This window comes from Prionailurus viverrinus, chromosome D1, assembly GCF_022837055.1.
Source record: "Prionailurus viverrinus isolate Anna chromosome D1, UM_Priviv_1.0, whole genome shotgun sequence".
In the NCBI taxonomy this organism is placed as follows: Eukaryota; Metazoa; Chordata; class Mammalia; order Carnivora; family Felidae; genus Prionailurus; species Prionailurus viverrinus.
The window spans coordinates 83,147,350-83,163,224 of record NC_062570.1 but is presented as its reverse complement, the minus strand read 5'-3'; the positions used below and the strand labels follow the sequence as shown (position 1 = coordinate 83,163,224).

The 15,875-nt window shown below is 34.2% G+C and overlaps 1 protein-coding gene and 1 non-coding gene across 21 annotated transcripts in view; one reads left to right on the top strand and one right to left on the bottom strand.

Annotated features, from left to right (window-relative positions):
• Positions 1-15,875, bottom strand: part of METTL15 (methyltransferase like 15) — a 366,039-nt gene that overhangs the window by 162,090 nt on the left and 188,074 nt on the right. For 6 of the 20 annotated variants that reach the window (XR_007156373.1, XR_007156374.1, XR_007156372.1 and 3 more), the window contains exons 8-9: positions 14,108-14,136; positions 11,015-11,065 (exon numbers count right to left, since the gene is read on the bottom strand). The exons of 5 other annotated variants lie outside the window; for them this stretch is intronic. Coding sequence is in view for 9 of the 15 variants with exons in the window: in XM_047878555.1 (XP_047734511.1) it covers positions 11,015-11,065; positions 14,108-14,136 (80 nt within the window). In the remaining 6 variants the exon portion in view is untranslated. Of the gene's footprint in view, positions 1-11,014; positions 11,066-14,107; positions 14,137-14,430; positions 15,862-15,875 lie in introns of those variants that run through there. 9 more of the 20 variants (XM_047878551.1, XM_047878552.1, XM_047878550.1 and 6 more) reach the window with 3 other exon arrangements.
• On the top strand, positions 7,080-7,186 carry LOC125147254 (U6 spliceosomal RNA). Its single transcript, XR_007145088.1, has one exon. It is a non-coding gene; the product is annotated as a U6 spliceosomal RNA (small nuclear RNA).

Sequence of the window (15,875 nt, the reverse complement as noted above, 5' to 3'; positions counted from 1 at the left end):
AAAGGGGCGCCTGGGTGGCGCAGTCGGTTAAGCGTCCGACTTCAGCCAGGTCACGATCTCACGGTCCGGGAGTTCGAGCCCCGCGTCGGGCTCTGGGCTGATGGCTCGGAGCCTGGAGCCTGTTTCCGATTCTGTGTCTCCCTCTCTCTCTGCCCCACCCCCGTTCATGCTCTGTCTCTCTCTGTCCCAAAAATAAAATAAATGTTGAAAAAAAAATTTAAAAAAAAAAAAAAGTAAATAAATAAAAATAAAGAGGCTGTAATTTTAAGAAGATTCTCATAGGAGGCCATGGCTTCAAAAATATTAAGGATCCTAATTCTACTTTGCAACAGAATTATTTATTTTTGCATTAAGTTGTATGAATTCTTTATATATTTTGTATATTAATGCCTTACCAGGTGTATCGTCTGCAAATATCTTTTCCTATTCAGTAGGCTGCCTTTTCATTTTGTTAACGATTTCTTTCACTGTGCAAAAGTTTTTTATTTTGGTGTAATCCCAATAGTTTATTTTTGCTTTTGTTCCCCTTACCTGAGGACTTATATATATAACAATGTTGTTAAGGCCAATGTCAAAGAGATTACTTATGTTCTCTTCTAGGAGTTTCATGTCTCACATTTAGGTCTTATTCCATATTGAGTTTATTTTTTATGCATGGTATAAGACAGTGGTCTGGTTTTTCCTGTCTTATAATTCTTTGTTATAGATTAATTGACCATAAAAGCATGGATTTATTTTGGCTTTCTATTCTGTTCCATTGATCTGTGTGTCTATTTTTGTGCCAGTACCATACTGTTTTGATTATAGTAGCTTTGTACTTTAGTTTGATATCTAAGATTGTGACACTTCCACTTTGTTCTTCTTTCTTAAGATTGCAGGATCTTTTGGGGTTCCATAAATATTTTAGGATTACTTGTCCTAGTTGTGTGAAAAATACTATTGGTAGATTGATAGGGATTGCACTGAATCTATAGATTCCTTTGGGTACTATGGACATTTTAACAATATTGGTTCTTTCAATCCATGATCATGGAATATCTTTACATTTGCTTGTATTGTCTTCATTTTCGTTCATCAATGTTTTATAGTTTTCATGATATAGGTACAAGTCTTTCACCTCCTTGGTTAAGTTTATTCTTAGATATTTTGAATAGACATTTTCCCAAGGAAGACATACAGATGGCTACCAGCCACATGAAAAGATGTTCAACATCACTCATCATCAGGGAAATGCAAATCAAAACCACAATTAAATATCACTGTCAGCATGGCTAGAATAACACACACGCACACACGTGTTGGCAAGGATGTGGAGAATAAGGAACACTTGTGCACTATTGGTGGGAATGTAAATTGGTGCAGCCACTGTGAAAACCAGTTTGAAGGTTTCTTAAAAAATTAAAAATAGATTACCATATGATCCAGTAATCCACTACTGGGTATGTATCCAAAGAAAATGAAAACACTAATTCAAAAAAGATATATGCATTCCTGTGTTTACTGCAGCATTATTTACAATAGCCCAGATAAGGAAGTAACTCAATTGTCCATCAATAGATAAAGAAGATGTGGTACATTATACACAATGGAATATCAATCAGCCATAAAAAAGAATGAGATCCTGCCATTTGCAACAACATGGGTGGAACTAAAAGATATGATGATAAGTGAAATAAGCCAGGTGGAGAAGACAAATACCATATAATTTCACTTATATACTGAATCTTAAAAACAAGACAAATGAACAAACAAAAAGCAGAAATAGACTCATATATACAGAGAACAAACTTGTGGTTGCCAGGGGAGAGGGGGGTGAGGAGATGGACAAAATGGGTAAAAGGGAGTGGGAGGTACAGGATTCCAGTTATGGAATGAATAAGTCATGGGGATGAAAGGTATAGTATAGATAACATAGTCAAGAATATAGTAATAGTGTTGTATGGTGACAGAAGACAGATACACTTGTGATGAGCATAGCATAGAGTTGTTGAATCATCCACTATGCTGTACACCTAAAACTCATATGAACTCATATGAAAAACTCAAATGAATGAAACTCTAGAATGAAATGGCTCATTTAGATAGGATACTTCACAATTATTGTAAGGTAGTCATCCATGTCTATGACTAGTAGCCTTCTTAATAATGTGAACATGTGTATACACACATCATGAAAATGAAAGTGCATGGAGCTCAGTGAACAAGAATCACCAGCAATAAGTATAAGATGGGAAGGCTATCAATGGCATTAAAAGGAAAGACACCTGGTGTTGATTATGTCCCAAGACACTACTGATGATTCAGCACAAAATTCCTGTAGCTCTTACACTTAAAGGTTAAGTTATAAATCCAGCTCTGCTTGAAAGAAGAAAACATCATTCACTTATTGTGTTCTCAATAGTTTCTCTCATCATTCACTTTGTGTTCTCAATAGTTTAACCTCTATTACAGAATTTAACCCATTATATTCTAACTTCTCATAATTTGCATATCTGTGTCTCAATTTATAATGTGGCTCTTCATGAACAACAGGCACAACTTTTCTTTTCACTCTTTTGCCCTCAGCGCCTAACAAGTGGATGCTCAGTAGATGTTGTTGAGTAAAATAAGTTAATGGTTGTTGCCTGACTTCTACACATCTGAGAATAAAAGATGATTTATGAAACAAATACAGCTTTAAAGATTAAAACTTAATGGAGGGCTAAATAAAAGGCTAGAGCTGTGTAGTTTTAGCCAAGTCAACGAGATTCAGCATTTGATCTCATTCAACATCCAAAATTGAGCTAACCTGTAGAAAGACTGCACACAGACTGTGGCTGCGATACACTTTTCCCAGGCCCAAATAGTGCTGATTCATTCACCACAGTTTGTTTGCAAGTGAAGGAAACAAGCTTTTAAGTTAGAGAAATATAAGCAGTCTTAGATCTGGGAGTCATCAGGAAATGTTTGATATTTTAAAGAACTGACTGAAAGTTAAACAGGTTAATGTGACATTTCAAAGGGATTTTGAAATTCAATAGCTTTCTCTAGCAGCTGATGTTTATTCTCTGGTTGTAAGGCAAATGTTGAATTTCTTCAAAGGAACAATGATAGATTCTAGGATAGCTAGATAGGTTCAACGTTCACTATAGGTTTTGCTTTTTGTCTTCTCTGTGACCCCTCCCCATAATGAAAAAAAAATATATATATATGTACACAACAGGAAATGGGAAAACCATCTGGCTGGCTTTAAAACATGGTTTTATTCTTCATCATCAAAGGGTTTCTGTGTGAAAATAAATTTATGGATAAAGAAGTAGATATGGTGCCATTAAAAAGAGAAAAGCAGAATCATAAAGAATATATGTAAATTTGGAAAGAGGACATAGTCATTTTTTCCCTTACCATATCAGCACTGTGCAGGAATGTAAGATGTTTGTTATCACTTAAATGAAAGTTCCATGGGTTGGACAGTCTCTTTCAGATGGACATATTCAAATTTAGAAAGACTAATGACAAAGCCATGTGATATCTAGTTAGGTAAGTTTGAGGAACTTATTTTATGGCTTAGAACCTGGATATGTATTGTACAATTGTGCATGTAAAATAATTTTGTAAGTGTTCATTAATATGAAGATCACATTTAAGTGATTCAGTAAATTAGGAAAGCTAAAGAACACATTTTAAGGAATTATTAAACATTCAGGTAAAATAATTCTTTTTTTTTTTTAATTTTTTTTTTCAACGTTTATTTATTTTTGGGACAGAGAGAGACAGAGCATGAACGGGGGAGGGGCAGAGAGAGAGGGAGACACAGAATCGGAAACAGGCTCCAGGCTCCAAGCCGTCAGCCCAGAGCCTGACGCGGGGCTCGAACTCACAGACCGCGAGATCGTGACCTGGCTGAAGTCGGACGCTTAACCGACTGCGCCACCCAGGCGCCCCAAGGTAAAATAATTCTTAAGCATCATCTATTCCAAACCTATACTGGTGTAATCGTAAATAACAGAAATTCAACCTGAAGTGATTGTCTTTAAAAAAAAAAAAAAGTGATAGGAGGAAGGAAGGAATATAGTGGCTTATAGAGTCCAAGAATGAGCTACACAGCAAAATCATGGAAAAGGCATGGATACAGATGGGTTTCCAGAAAAACTGAGATCTGGAGTGAGAATGCTCCCAGGAGTAGCTCTCCAACTCCTATCTCTTTATTGTCTCTGCAAGTCACCGTCACTCTTTTTTTTACATGGTGGGAATGTGCACTCCTAAGAGTTCTTCAGTTTTACATCTTTCAGATATGGAGGAGGGATCAAGAGATTTCTTTTTTTACATTAAATCAAACAATTTTAAGAAAAGAATGCATTACTTGTCTAGATTAGGTCAATCACTTGTAGTCAGGATTAATCTAGTTTGCATCAGAATCCTCCCCTGGACCAATCAATTATTGTGACAAGAGTGGAGCAAGAGATTTGGGGAGGGGAAGCAGTCACGGAATAACACGACAGATTGCAAAGAAGTCATGTAGATGAGAGTCAGCTCTAGAAGAGGTGGAGGGTACAATGGAATGTCTCATACAAATTCTGTCGTTTTACAGGTGAGCAAGCAAAGAGATGAATTGGTTTGTTGTAGCTTATATGACAAACTAGCAAAATAGCCAGAACTCAATAAATGAAAATAAAAAGATAAATGTTGATTGCTTTGGCCATAAACTGATAAAGTGTTGTATATACATATTTATGTTTAATACAATCACCTTATAAAATAGGTATTAATATCCTCATTTTTCAGATGAGAAAACTGAGGTCCAATGATTAAGTAAATTTTCTAAGGCTACACTGCTACTTGGTGTCTCAGCCCAGATTTATACAAAGGTCTGTCAGATTCCAAAACCTGTGCTCTTTAAAAATAATAATACTAACGATGAGATTGTTTTTATAAAGCATGTAAGTGCTCATTATAAATAGTTACACTGTGCTATGTTTAACACAGAATGAATAAACACCCCACATTCCTCCACCTAGAATTTAACATCATTAACAAAGAATATCTTCAATATATCGCTAAGAAGAGTAAATAGATCAGCAATGTTTTTTTGTGTGTGTGTTTGTTTTGTTTTGTTTTTGCAAAAGGGACCCATCATGATGTATCTTATTTTTAAAATAAAAACAGAACATTTAATTTTACTTGAATTTAACTGGAAAGAAATTAGAGAGTGAAGAACTGCTGAATCTCTATTTTTTTAACTATAAAAACCCTTGTTTTTTTACAGAAACAAGTTACAATTATGTAATGTACAAAAATGTACAAATTAATGTACAAAAAGGTTGGAATATTTTTAAAAGAAACTATGTTTCAAATTTTCACAGTATTGAGTCCTTGCTCTAAAAATAAGGAAATTGGTGCACTATACTTCCCTGTATCTTGACCTCTTAACCTTATAATTTTGGTGAGTTCTGTTAATTTTCAAGACTTATGCTTGTATTCTGTTCTGTAGCCATAATTCCCATAGTTATTTACTCTTAGTTCTGTATTACATGGATTCCGAGCTTATCATGGTACCCTTTACCAAACTTCTCCCTTACTGGTTTTTTTGTTTTTCTTATCTTGGTTTGCTTTATTTCATCATCAATAGTTACCTTTCCCTAAGAATAGCTCATGTGAGCCATATTCCTAGAGAATGCCTGTTGCCTTTGATTTTGATTTCTAGTACGTTTTAGATGCTGTTTCTAGAAAGTTTTGAGCCTTCTTGAATTTGTAGCTTGATGTATTTCATTAGCTTTGGAACATTCTCAGTCATTTTCTCTTCAAATGAGAAAATTCTGGAAAATTCTCAGCCATTTTCTCTTCTTCCTCTTTTCTCAAGATTCCAATCACACATGAATTAGACCTCTTATTGTAACTGCTAAGTTACTCATATTTTTGTGTTCCTCATCTTTTGTCTCTCCATGCATTATTCTGAATATTTCCCTTTGAAATATCTTCCAGTTCATGATTTATCTTTAGCTGGGTACAATTTGCTCTTTAATTAATCCACTAAGTTCTTAAGTTTGAATACTACATCTTTCAGTTGTATATTTTCAGTTGCTTTATTCTCTATAGTTTTTAGTTCTATTTCCTTGAACATATTTATAGCATTTGTCTACATACCCTATGAGTATTTTTAAATTATCTATATTCTTCTCCTTCTTTTAAAAATTGTCTTGTCTATTCATGACTGGTTATTTTTCTGATTCAGTAATAGACAATAAATATGAAACATAACAGAAATTGTGTGCAAGAATTCTGCACCCAGCCCTCCCAACCCCCAAAGAGTATTTAAAATTGCTTTGGTCAAACAGGTAGGGACTCTAGCATCTAGGATCAGTTTAGTCCAATTTCAAGGACTAAGATGATTTGAAACTGAGTTTCAGTTCTTTCAAGGTACAATTGACTTCCAGTTCACCTGTACTCCGTAAAAGATTGTCAAAAGTTTGGTTTTCTTTCTCACTTGCTTTCTCTGGAATTAATTGGCAATTGGCAGTTACAAATGCTAGGGTTTCCTTCTTCTCCCAGATATTCTTCACTGCCTTATTAGCTTTTTATGTTTTCAAATAGACATTAAAAAAAAACACATTTTTTTTCTAGATTTTCTAATTGTTCTTACTGGGATATTTGGTCCAAGTTATTGTCTGCCATTACCAAAGCTGAAGTCCTGATTAGTATATACTTTAATTTGATGTCAATTTTAGCATCCAGGAAGACTCCATTCTCTGTTCCTTCCACTGCTTGTTATCTTGGCAACATACCCATCTTTCATCTGCTTCACAGATGATCATGGAGTGATTTCATAGCACTGCCTTCACTAAATGTAGTTCTTCACTTGGTATACCTACACCATGAGAACAAATCACATGAGACATGGTCTGGCTAGATTGGACAAAGGAAGAAAATCTGGTGAAGGAATTAGTGTGTGAGAGAAATAAAACTACAGAAGGGGTGATTTTGGAGAATGCAACAGAGAACAGGTTTTTAAGGAAGGATAGACCAGTGCAAAACACTGCAGAGATAAGGTACCGCAAGAGGAAGATTAGGCTATTGGGTCTTGTAATTAAGAGGTGACCATTGTGCTTACTCTAGCAGCACATCCACTAAAATTCAAATGACACCAACAAGAGTACCATGGCTCCTGTGCAAGGATGACAGGCACATTTGTGAGATGTTCCATTAAAAAATTAAGGTCACCATTAATCATTAAGAGAACAGTTTCTATAGATAGTGTACTAGATTGGATAAATAAAAGACAGGAGAGGAGTCGGAGGTCGTGTAGACTTTAAGAAGTCAATTATGAAAGAAAACAGAATGATGGGTGTGGTATTTTGGTAAGGAACCAAAGGAAGACAGAGTCAAGGAGAGATTTTAGTCCTTGTTTGCTTTTCACCTAGGCACTTTTGAGTATGTTTGGCAGCAGAGAACAGATTAAAGCCTGGAGGGACAAGCAAAATTAATTGAACTAAATCCCAGAGAAAATAAAAAGAAAAGGAGCAAGGCTAATCTCTCCACTGAGATATAGGAGTAAAAAATAGAGATAAAGGACAAGATTTCTAAATACTGAGATGAAGATAAAGAGGTGGGAATTACATGGATTCAGTTCTGTAGTATCTATTTCTATGGTGTTGTAAAAAAGGTCATCAACTCATTCTAAGTGTAAATAGTTCTCTTACCTTTCACTGACTATTTTCCCTTTAATATCTGCAACACACATATTTAGTCCTTCTCATTGGCTTTGGAGCCCTTTGGTATCCTTTCATTGCCTTTAGTGTAAAGAAGTAGGAAACTTTTTTAATACTCCCAAAGCAATCTTTTCTTACTTCACAAAGTACTCATTTCCTTTACCTCCCTCAAAATGTATTCTGAAAAATCTTAATATAAGGACCATGTAGGTCGGCTACTTACTGATATGTAAGTGTAGGAGGACAAATACTTTCTCCAACCTAAATGAATGTCAAATAACCTTAGCAACTAGTTCTTTTTTCTTATTTTGTTTTCTTATAAATGGAAACTCCACATGAAAAATGACTGTGTTTTTAGGCCCTGTCAATGTGTTGCAAACATTGGGGGCATTACATAAATAATAAATGGGGATAAAGCTTCCAAATAATAAAACTGACTATAACCCAGTCAATTGCTGCTAGTAATGTAGATACTGAACTTAAAATTACCAAGAATAAAGCACACACATCCTTAATCATGATGTCCAGAAATGTGAGTTACATTTTGGTAATTATAACTTTCAGTTAATTCATAAATATTTATTGAGTGTTTTCTATTTGACTCATAGCAACTGATGAGAAAGTACCAATATTATCCTCATCTTAAAGTGAAATAAATGAGGATTCAGGAGATTAAAGAGCATGCCCAAGTTTGTATATTCAGCTAATATATGCAGACCTTGAATTCAAACTTGTTTTTCTGAATCCAAAGCCAATAGTGTTACTTACAATGCTATACAGCTTCCTCCCCAGTCTAGCACTTATAATTATGAGTTGGATGATAATATTTTTCCTTGTGAAAGAATAAGAAATCAGAGTATTTGATTGTTTATCGTAACAAATTCTAACCCTGTGCAAGGCAGACAAGTATATTGCCCAAAGTATAAGGATGGATTTTAATGGATAGATGCAATTATTCAAGAATGAGAAATGGAAAATGTCCTGTCATTTGATTTCACCTTTGTTTTTTAGTGCCTGGGCAATGATATATATAATAAGGCATGTACTAAGGGGCACCTGGGTTGCTCAGTCAGTTAAGCGTCAGACTTCAGCTCAGGTCATGATCTCATGGTTCGTGAGTTCAAGCCCCATGTCGGGCTCTGTGCTGACAGCTCAGAACCTGGAGCCTGCTTCTGATTCTGTGTCTCCCTCTTTCTCTGTCCCTCCTCTGCTCACACTCTGTCTCTCAAAAATAAATAAACATCGAAAAAAAATTTTAATAGGACATATGCTAATGTAGAAAACTTGTTCAATATTTAAGGTAAAGTACTGTTTAAGGAGATGTGACATTACCAAAGAGGCAAACTTCTACTGTGCATATCAGAGTATTAAATTTTATTCTTTATTTTATTGTCCAACAATTTTGGTAGAATATATAAGAAAAGAATGAGGTGGACAAAAGTCTATGAAGAATTTTTAAGGTCCATCTAAGTAACAGGCATTATGACTATCACCACTGCATCTTAAGTAATTAATTCTATTGAACTTTTTAATGCTTTGGGAAATCTATGCTGTAACTAGACTTATAAAAAATAATTTATATATATTTAAACTTTCTCTTAGTATTCCCGCAGATCATGCTGTGTGTTACCAAACATTAGCTGGAAATAGTAGCTATAAACAGATGAAATTTGAGAAAATAATATAAAAATAGTTATGCTTGTTATACAATCCAGCCTCTTTAGAATATGATGCTGATTTTTATAAATCATGCTTCATTCAACATCGAACATATGGCATTGTGGTTCTGAGAAAAATGTATCTCTGATCAAGATTTCTATCACTAAATTTATATTTACGAAGCACTTCACAAAATTCCCTTCTATTCTTTATTGCTTACCTCTTTCTATTAAAGAATGTTGCCTACACACACACACACACACACACACACACACACACACACACAAATCTACTAGATTAAGGCAGCAATCACAAAAACTCAGTAGAAAAGTAGCTCAATTAAAATTATACAATTTTGACCATAAGCAATTTTCAGTTAATTTTTAGTCATTACAGAAATCCTAACATGTAGGGCTTAGTTTGTGAGAGTACATGCTAATATTGTCTAATATTTCTTTATCTACAGTAAATATGAAACATAATGCCACGACAGTTGGTATAAGAAATTCACATACCAATGTGAACAGAAACAGGAAAGGGAAAGAGCTTAAAAACAAGACCAAGTCAAAAGCTTCCATGTTTAATGTTATCCTCTTGCTCTATAAGTAAAGCAAATTCCTTTAGGCCAGGGTCTGAGAGGGAGCTGTCTTGTCATCTGTTAGAGTAAAGTAAATATTCTATACACATTTGAAAATGGCCCTAAATAAATCTAAAATTAAAAGTTTTGAAAGAATAAAATAAAAAAGAATATCTGATAAGGGACTAATATCTAAAATATATAAAGAACTTACACAATTTAACACCAAAACAAGCAATCCAATTAAGAAGGGGACAGAGGACCTGAATACACCTTTTTCCAAAGAAGATATATGGGTGGCCAATAGACACAAGAAAAAATGCTCCGCATCACTAATCATTAGGGAAATGCAAATCAAAATCACCATGAGCTATCAACTTATACCTGTCAGAATGTCTAGTATCAAAAAGACAAGAAATAACTGTTGGTAACGATGTGGAGGAAAAAAAAACACCCATGAACAGCTGGTGGGAATGTAAATTGGTATAAACACTATGGTAAATAGTATGGAGTTTCTTCAAAAAATTAAAATAGAAATGCCACACAACCCAGTAATTCCACGACTGGGTATTTACCCCCTCAAAATGAAAAGACTAACTCAAGATGATATATATGCACACCTATGTTTATAGCAGCATTATACACAATAGCCAAGTTATGGAAGCAACCAAAGTGTCCATCAATACATAAATGGATAAAGAAGATATGATATATGCATACAATGGAATATTACTCAGCCATGAATAAGTGAAATGTTGCCATTTCTGAAAATATGGTTGGAATTAGAGGGTATTATTCTAAGTGAAATAAGCCAGACAAAGAGAAATAACATATAATTTCACTTTTATGTGGAATCCAAAAACCAACCAAAGAACAACCAAAGCAACAACAACAAACGCAGAAACAGAATCATAAACACAGACAACAAATTAGGTGACTTCCAGAGGGTAGGCAATTAAGGTAAAGGGAATTAAGAGGTACAGACCTAAAGATATAAAATAAGTAAATCACAGGAATGAAAAGTATAGTGTAGGAAATATAGTCCATAATATTACAATAGTGTTGTAAGGTGACAGATAGTAACTATACTTACTGTGGTGAGCAAGCATAATGTATAGAATTGCTGAATCACTATGTGGTAAACCTGAAATTAATATAACATTTATGTTAACTATACTTCAATTAAAAAAAATAAAAGAAATATCACCTTAAATTTATTAATTTAATGGATAATACAGTGTAAAATAAAACTATAAAAAAGAAGTGAGAATTGTTTTGATTTCTTCCTAAATAGCTTAAAAAAATTATTTATTTAAGTAATCTCTGCACCCAATGTGAGGCTCAAACTCACAACCCCAAGATCAACAATCAAGAGCTGCATGCTCTTCCAAATGAGCCAGCAGGGTGCCCACAAATAGTCAGCTTTTAATACATACTATGTAAGAAATATACATATACATTTTAACGGAATAAAAGTGCTGATACAGATTTTTTATTTGTACATTTATATGTACATTTTGAATTTTCCATTAAGAATTATCTCTTACTTTTTGAATGAGAGATTTAAAATGAAATTAACATTGCTTTCTTTTAGAAGTCTGCAGTGTAGATACATTATTATTTCTGCTTATTTAAAAACAAAAATCAGAAAAAAGAATCTTATAAACCTCTGAACATTTATTACTCTGCATAGACTAAAGAAAATACGATTTTCAAATGCTCACAAGTGAATTTTAAGAGATATAAAAAACCTACTTAGGCATATTGGATTCTCTCATGAACTATTGGTTGTAACATAATAAATACTTCAATAAAAATGACTTTAAGCACAAATCATGTATCATATATTACATGAAATAGAAAAGATGTCTCTCAAATGATTCATGTCTCTCAAATGACTCTAGAAACTACAAAGAGATTATATAATAACTAATATACAGTACTTAAAACAAAATGAATATACAAAATAGAGATATCAACTAAAAGTTGTGTGCTGTTATTAAATTTAATTTCTTTTTTTTTTTAATTTTTTTTTTTCAACGTTTATTTATTTTTGGGACAGAGAGAGACAGAGCATGAACGGGGGAGGGGCAGAGAGAGAGGGAGTCACAGAATCGGAAACAGGCTCCAGGCTCTGAGCCATCAGCCCAGAGCCCGATGCGGGGCTCGAACTCACGGACCGCGAGATCGTGACCTGGCTGAAGTCGGACGCTTAACCAACTGCGCCACCCAGGCGCCCCAAATTTAATTTCTTAATAAGCAACGAACTAAAACCTCTTAAGAACTGATGTACTACACAGTGGTATTGATGCTATATTAAAATGATTAGTAGAAAGCAGTCAAGAAGAGATTCAGAAACGTAAGACACTTGTTTTATATTCATTATATTTGATTAGAAAAGAAATACACATTCATTTTTAAGACCAGTGTTTATTTTCTGTATGTACTGTTTGAATTTCACAAAAACATTTTCCAGCATAAACTCATTCATGTATTTTATTATACATCCTACAGCAAAGACTAAGAACCAGGCAAGAATGATTGTGGCAAACAGCCTAGTTACAGAAAATAACATATATTTTTACACTACAACATTTGAAACTAATTTGGTATTTATCGAAGAAAGGATTTCTTTCATGAATATTCAAGATTTTTTTCTATCACGGTATTAGCTTCCCAGGGCTGCTGTAACAAATTACCACACATTAGGTGGCTCTGAACAACAGAAACATATTGTCTCGTGGTTCTGGAGTCTGAAGGTCTGAAATAAAGGTGTCAGCAAAATTGTTGGCTCCGACTTCAGACTGAGGGAGAATCTCGTCCATGCTTCTCTTAGGTACTAATGGTTGCCAGCAATCCTTGGTGTCCTTTGGCTTGTAGATGTATCATTCTGATCTCTGCTTTTATCTTCATGTGACATTCTTCCCTGTGTCTCTGTCTTTCTTCTCTTCTTAGAAGGATACCATACATATTGGATTAAGGGCCTGCTCTGCTCCAGTATGACCTCAGCTTAAGTACTTACATCTGTAGTGACCACAGTGCCAAATAAGGTCATATTCTGATGTTCTGAGAAGGACATGAATTTTGGAGCGGAAACACTATTCAATCCAGTGCAGTCACTTGCCATTCAATGTTAAAGAAAAAATTCCCATACTATACAGGATCCAAAAATGACTGATGAATAAGTGAATCATTGTTATATATGAGTGTGATCTCCTATTTTCCAATCAGATACTCATACAGGAATTCACCTTTTGGAATTTCCTCATTCACAAATATGACTTACATGCAAAACATTTTTTTTCAGAAAAGATTAGCAGATTAACCTGGGTGCATTCATTTCTTTCTAATTTGAGGACACTGCTTCCTAGAATATTTTCTAATTCTGCATAACTAGAAATTACTTTCACTGCAGAATTGCTCAGACTTGAATACAGCCTATACAGTAAAAGCTGTGGGGCACCTGGGTGAGCTAATCAGTTAAGCATCCAACTCTTAATCTTGGCTCAGGTCATGATCTCACAGTTCATGAGTTCAAGTCCTGCATCGGGCTTTGTGCTGATGGCACAGAGCCTTCTTGGAAATCTGTCTTTCCTTCTCTCTGCTCCTACCCCACTGTGCTCTCTCTCTCTCTCAAAAAAAATAAATAAAATTAAAAAAAATAAACTAAAAGTGGCGCACAAGCTTGAGAGCTAAAGTTAAATATCACAGAGGTAGATAAAGTAAATCTAAGGAGAATTAAAGTATTTAATTCTTATCTTTTGCCCATAGTTATGTTAATATTTTATTCACTTGTACTCACCAATTCAGAATGTCATCATAGTGGAGAGAATGAATTTTCCCTGTATTTGAATAGTTTACTAAGCATATTAGTAGTATAAATATGATATCAGGAACTACTTAAGAAAGCAATCATTTATATACACCTTTATTCAACATGCCAATGTACCCTTTGACTATATCTCTCATTCATCCTTCAAGTCATAATTCAAGCATCACGTTGTCAGGCCTGGTTTCCTTCAGTAAATGAAATCCCTACTAGATGTTCTTATCCCTGTATTGCTTCTTTGTAGCTTTTACCACTGTGTTAATTTTACATTGACTTTTGTGATTATTTAACTACCATCACTCTTCTCCACTAGACTCTAAACTCTACAGGCCAGATACTGTGACATATTTTACTCACCTTTATTTCTCTGCCCAGTTCACTGCTTGCTGAATAATTAAAAAAAAAATAGAAATGTTTATTTATATATAAAAAGTTTATACGTGAATTATGAATCAATGTCATTAAGAATCCTCTACCAAGTGAACGTCTCCTGAAAAAACATCTTACTATTACAGTACTGTTGGGTAAATAAAAACATTAAAGGGCACATTCCTTTTAAACTTTTTTTTTTTTAATGTCTATTCATTCTTGAGAGAGAGGGACAGAGTGTGAGAGGGGGAAGGGCAGAGAAAGAGGGAGACAGAATCCGAAGCAGGCTCCAGGCTCCGAGCTGTCAGCATAGAGCCCGCTTCCAGCCTCGAAATCACAAAACGTGAGATCATGACCTGAGTTGAAGTCAGACACTTAACCAAATGAGCCACCCAGGCAAAGGGCACATTCATTTTAATATCTTTAATATGCCCTATATTTTATTGCATAGACTTGGTTGAATTATTTTGAATAGCTCAATTAAAAAATGCCAGATTCAAATGATGACAGATTTTATTATTTGTCAAAGACATTCTGGGATATTATTAAAATATAATTGACTTTAAATATTAGTTTTATGAAACATTCTCTATGAGGGCTATTGAACAATTTTGCATTTTTACTTTATATTATATAAAAATATAGTACATATCATATTGCAAAATTCCTTTAAAACAATGAACTCTGTAATTTCAAAAGTGACATTTCTCAGTATGATGCATTTTAAAAATAATACTTGAAAATTTAAAATTTACATAATACCTGTATTTGAGAAGACTATGGTACTTACTAATTAATTACTCCTAAATAGAAATGAAAATTTCTTTGATGATCTTTACTTACTTATTATTTATTACTTGACCCATAGAAAGTTTGTTGCAAATCTGAATATCTAAATTCAGAACTTAGAAAATACAGATACAATTATAATCTCTATCTTCCGACAGTTTGAGTGTTCATACTTAAATAAATACACATAGTATTCTTCTTTTTAAAAATTTTCCATGATTAGGGAAAGGACTACATTTCAAAAGTCAAATATAATGCTCAGATAGAGACATTTTTCGAGTTTTGGGATGCTGCTTCTCCTTGAGTTGAACCTTCTGTGTCATGCTAGTATTTCTGAGATTTTCTAAGACAAAAAAATGGTAAATACCCTCAATTTCCACACATATATAGTACATGTTTCTCTATAGATCCCATACTTCCTTATATTAAGTTATTCAGGAATATCCAATAAAAGAAGAGAAACTCTGAGGGAAAACTTGAAGGACCACATGATGAAAACTTTCTTTATCATAATTTGATGGCCGCTCTAAGCTTGGCTGAGCGTGCTCTGGGGTTATCCTGTACATCCTGATCTTCTGGAGTAAGTACTTTCTTGTGTATCAATTCCCACATTAAAGGGGCTCTGCTTATAGAGTCTCCTTCCTTGTTTTCATAACTTGAACGTAATTGTGATGCTTGTATCACCTTCTGTCTGGCACTTAGGTTAAACCTTTCTGTCATGCTTATCCCAAGCAAGAATCGTTTGACAATGCGATCCTCTAGTGAATGGAAGGAGAGGGCAACAAGGCGACCACCAGGTCTCAGAAACTTCTGAGCTGTCTTCAATCCTATGTAAAGTTCATTGAGCTCATTATTTACAAATATTCGAAAAGCTTGGAAAGTCTTGGTAGCAATATGGGTAGATCGTTGTAGCAAGTCTTTTCGTGCAAAAATAGCAGATGGAGGAAATGCACCTATAAAAAAATTT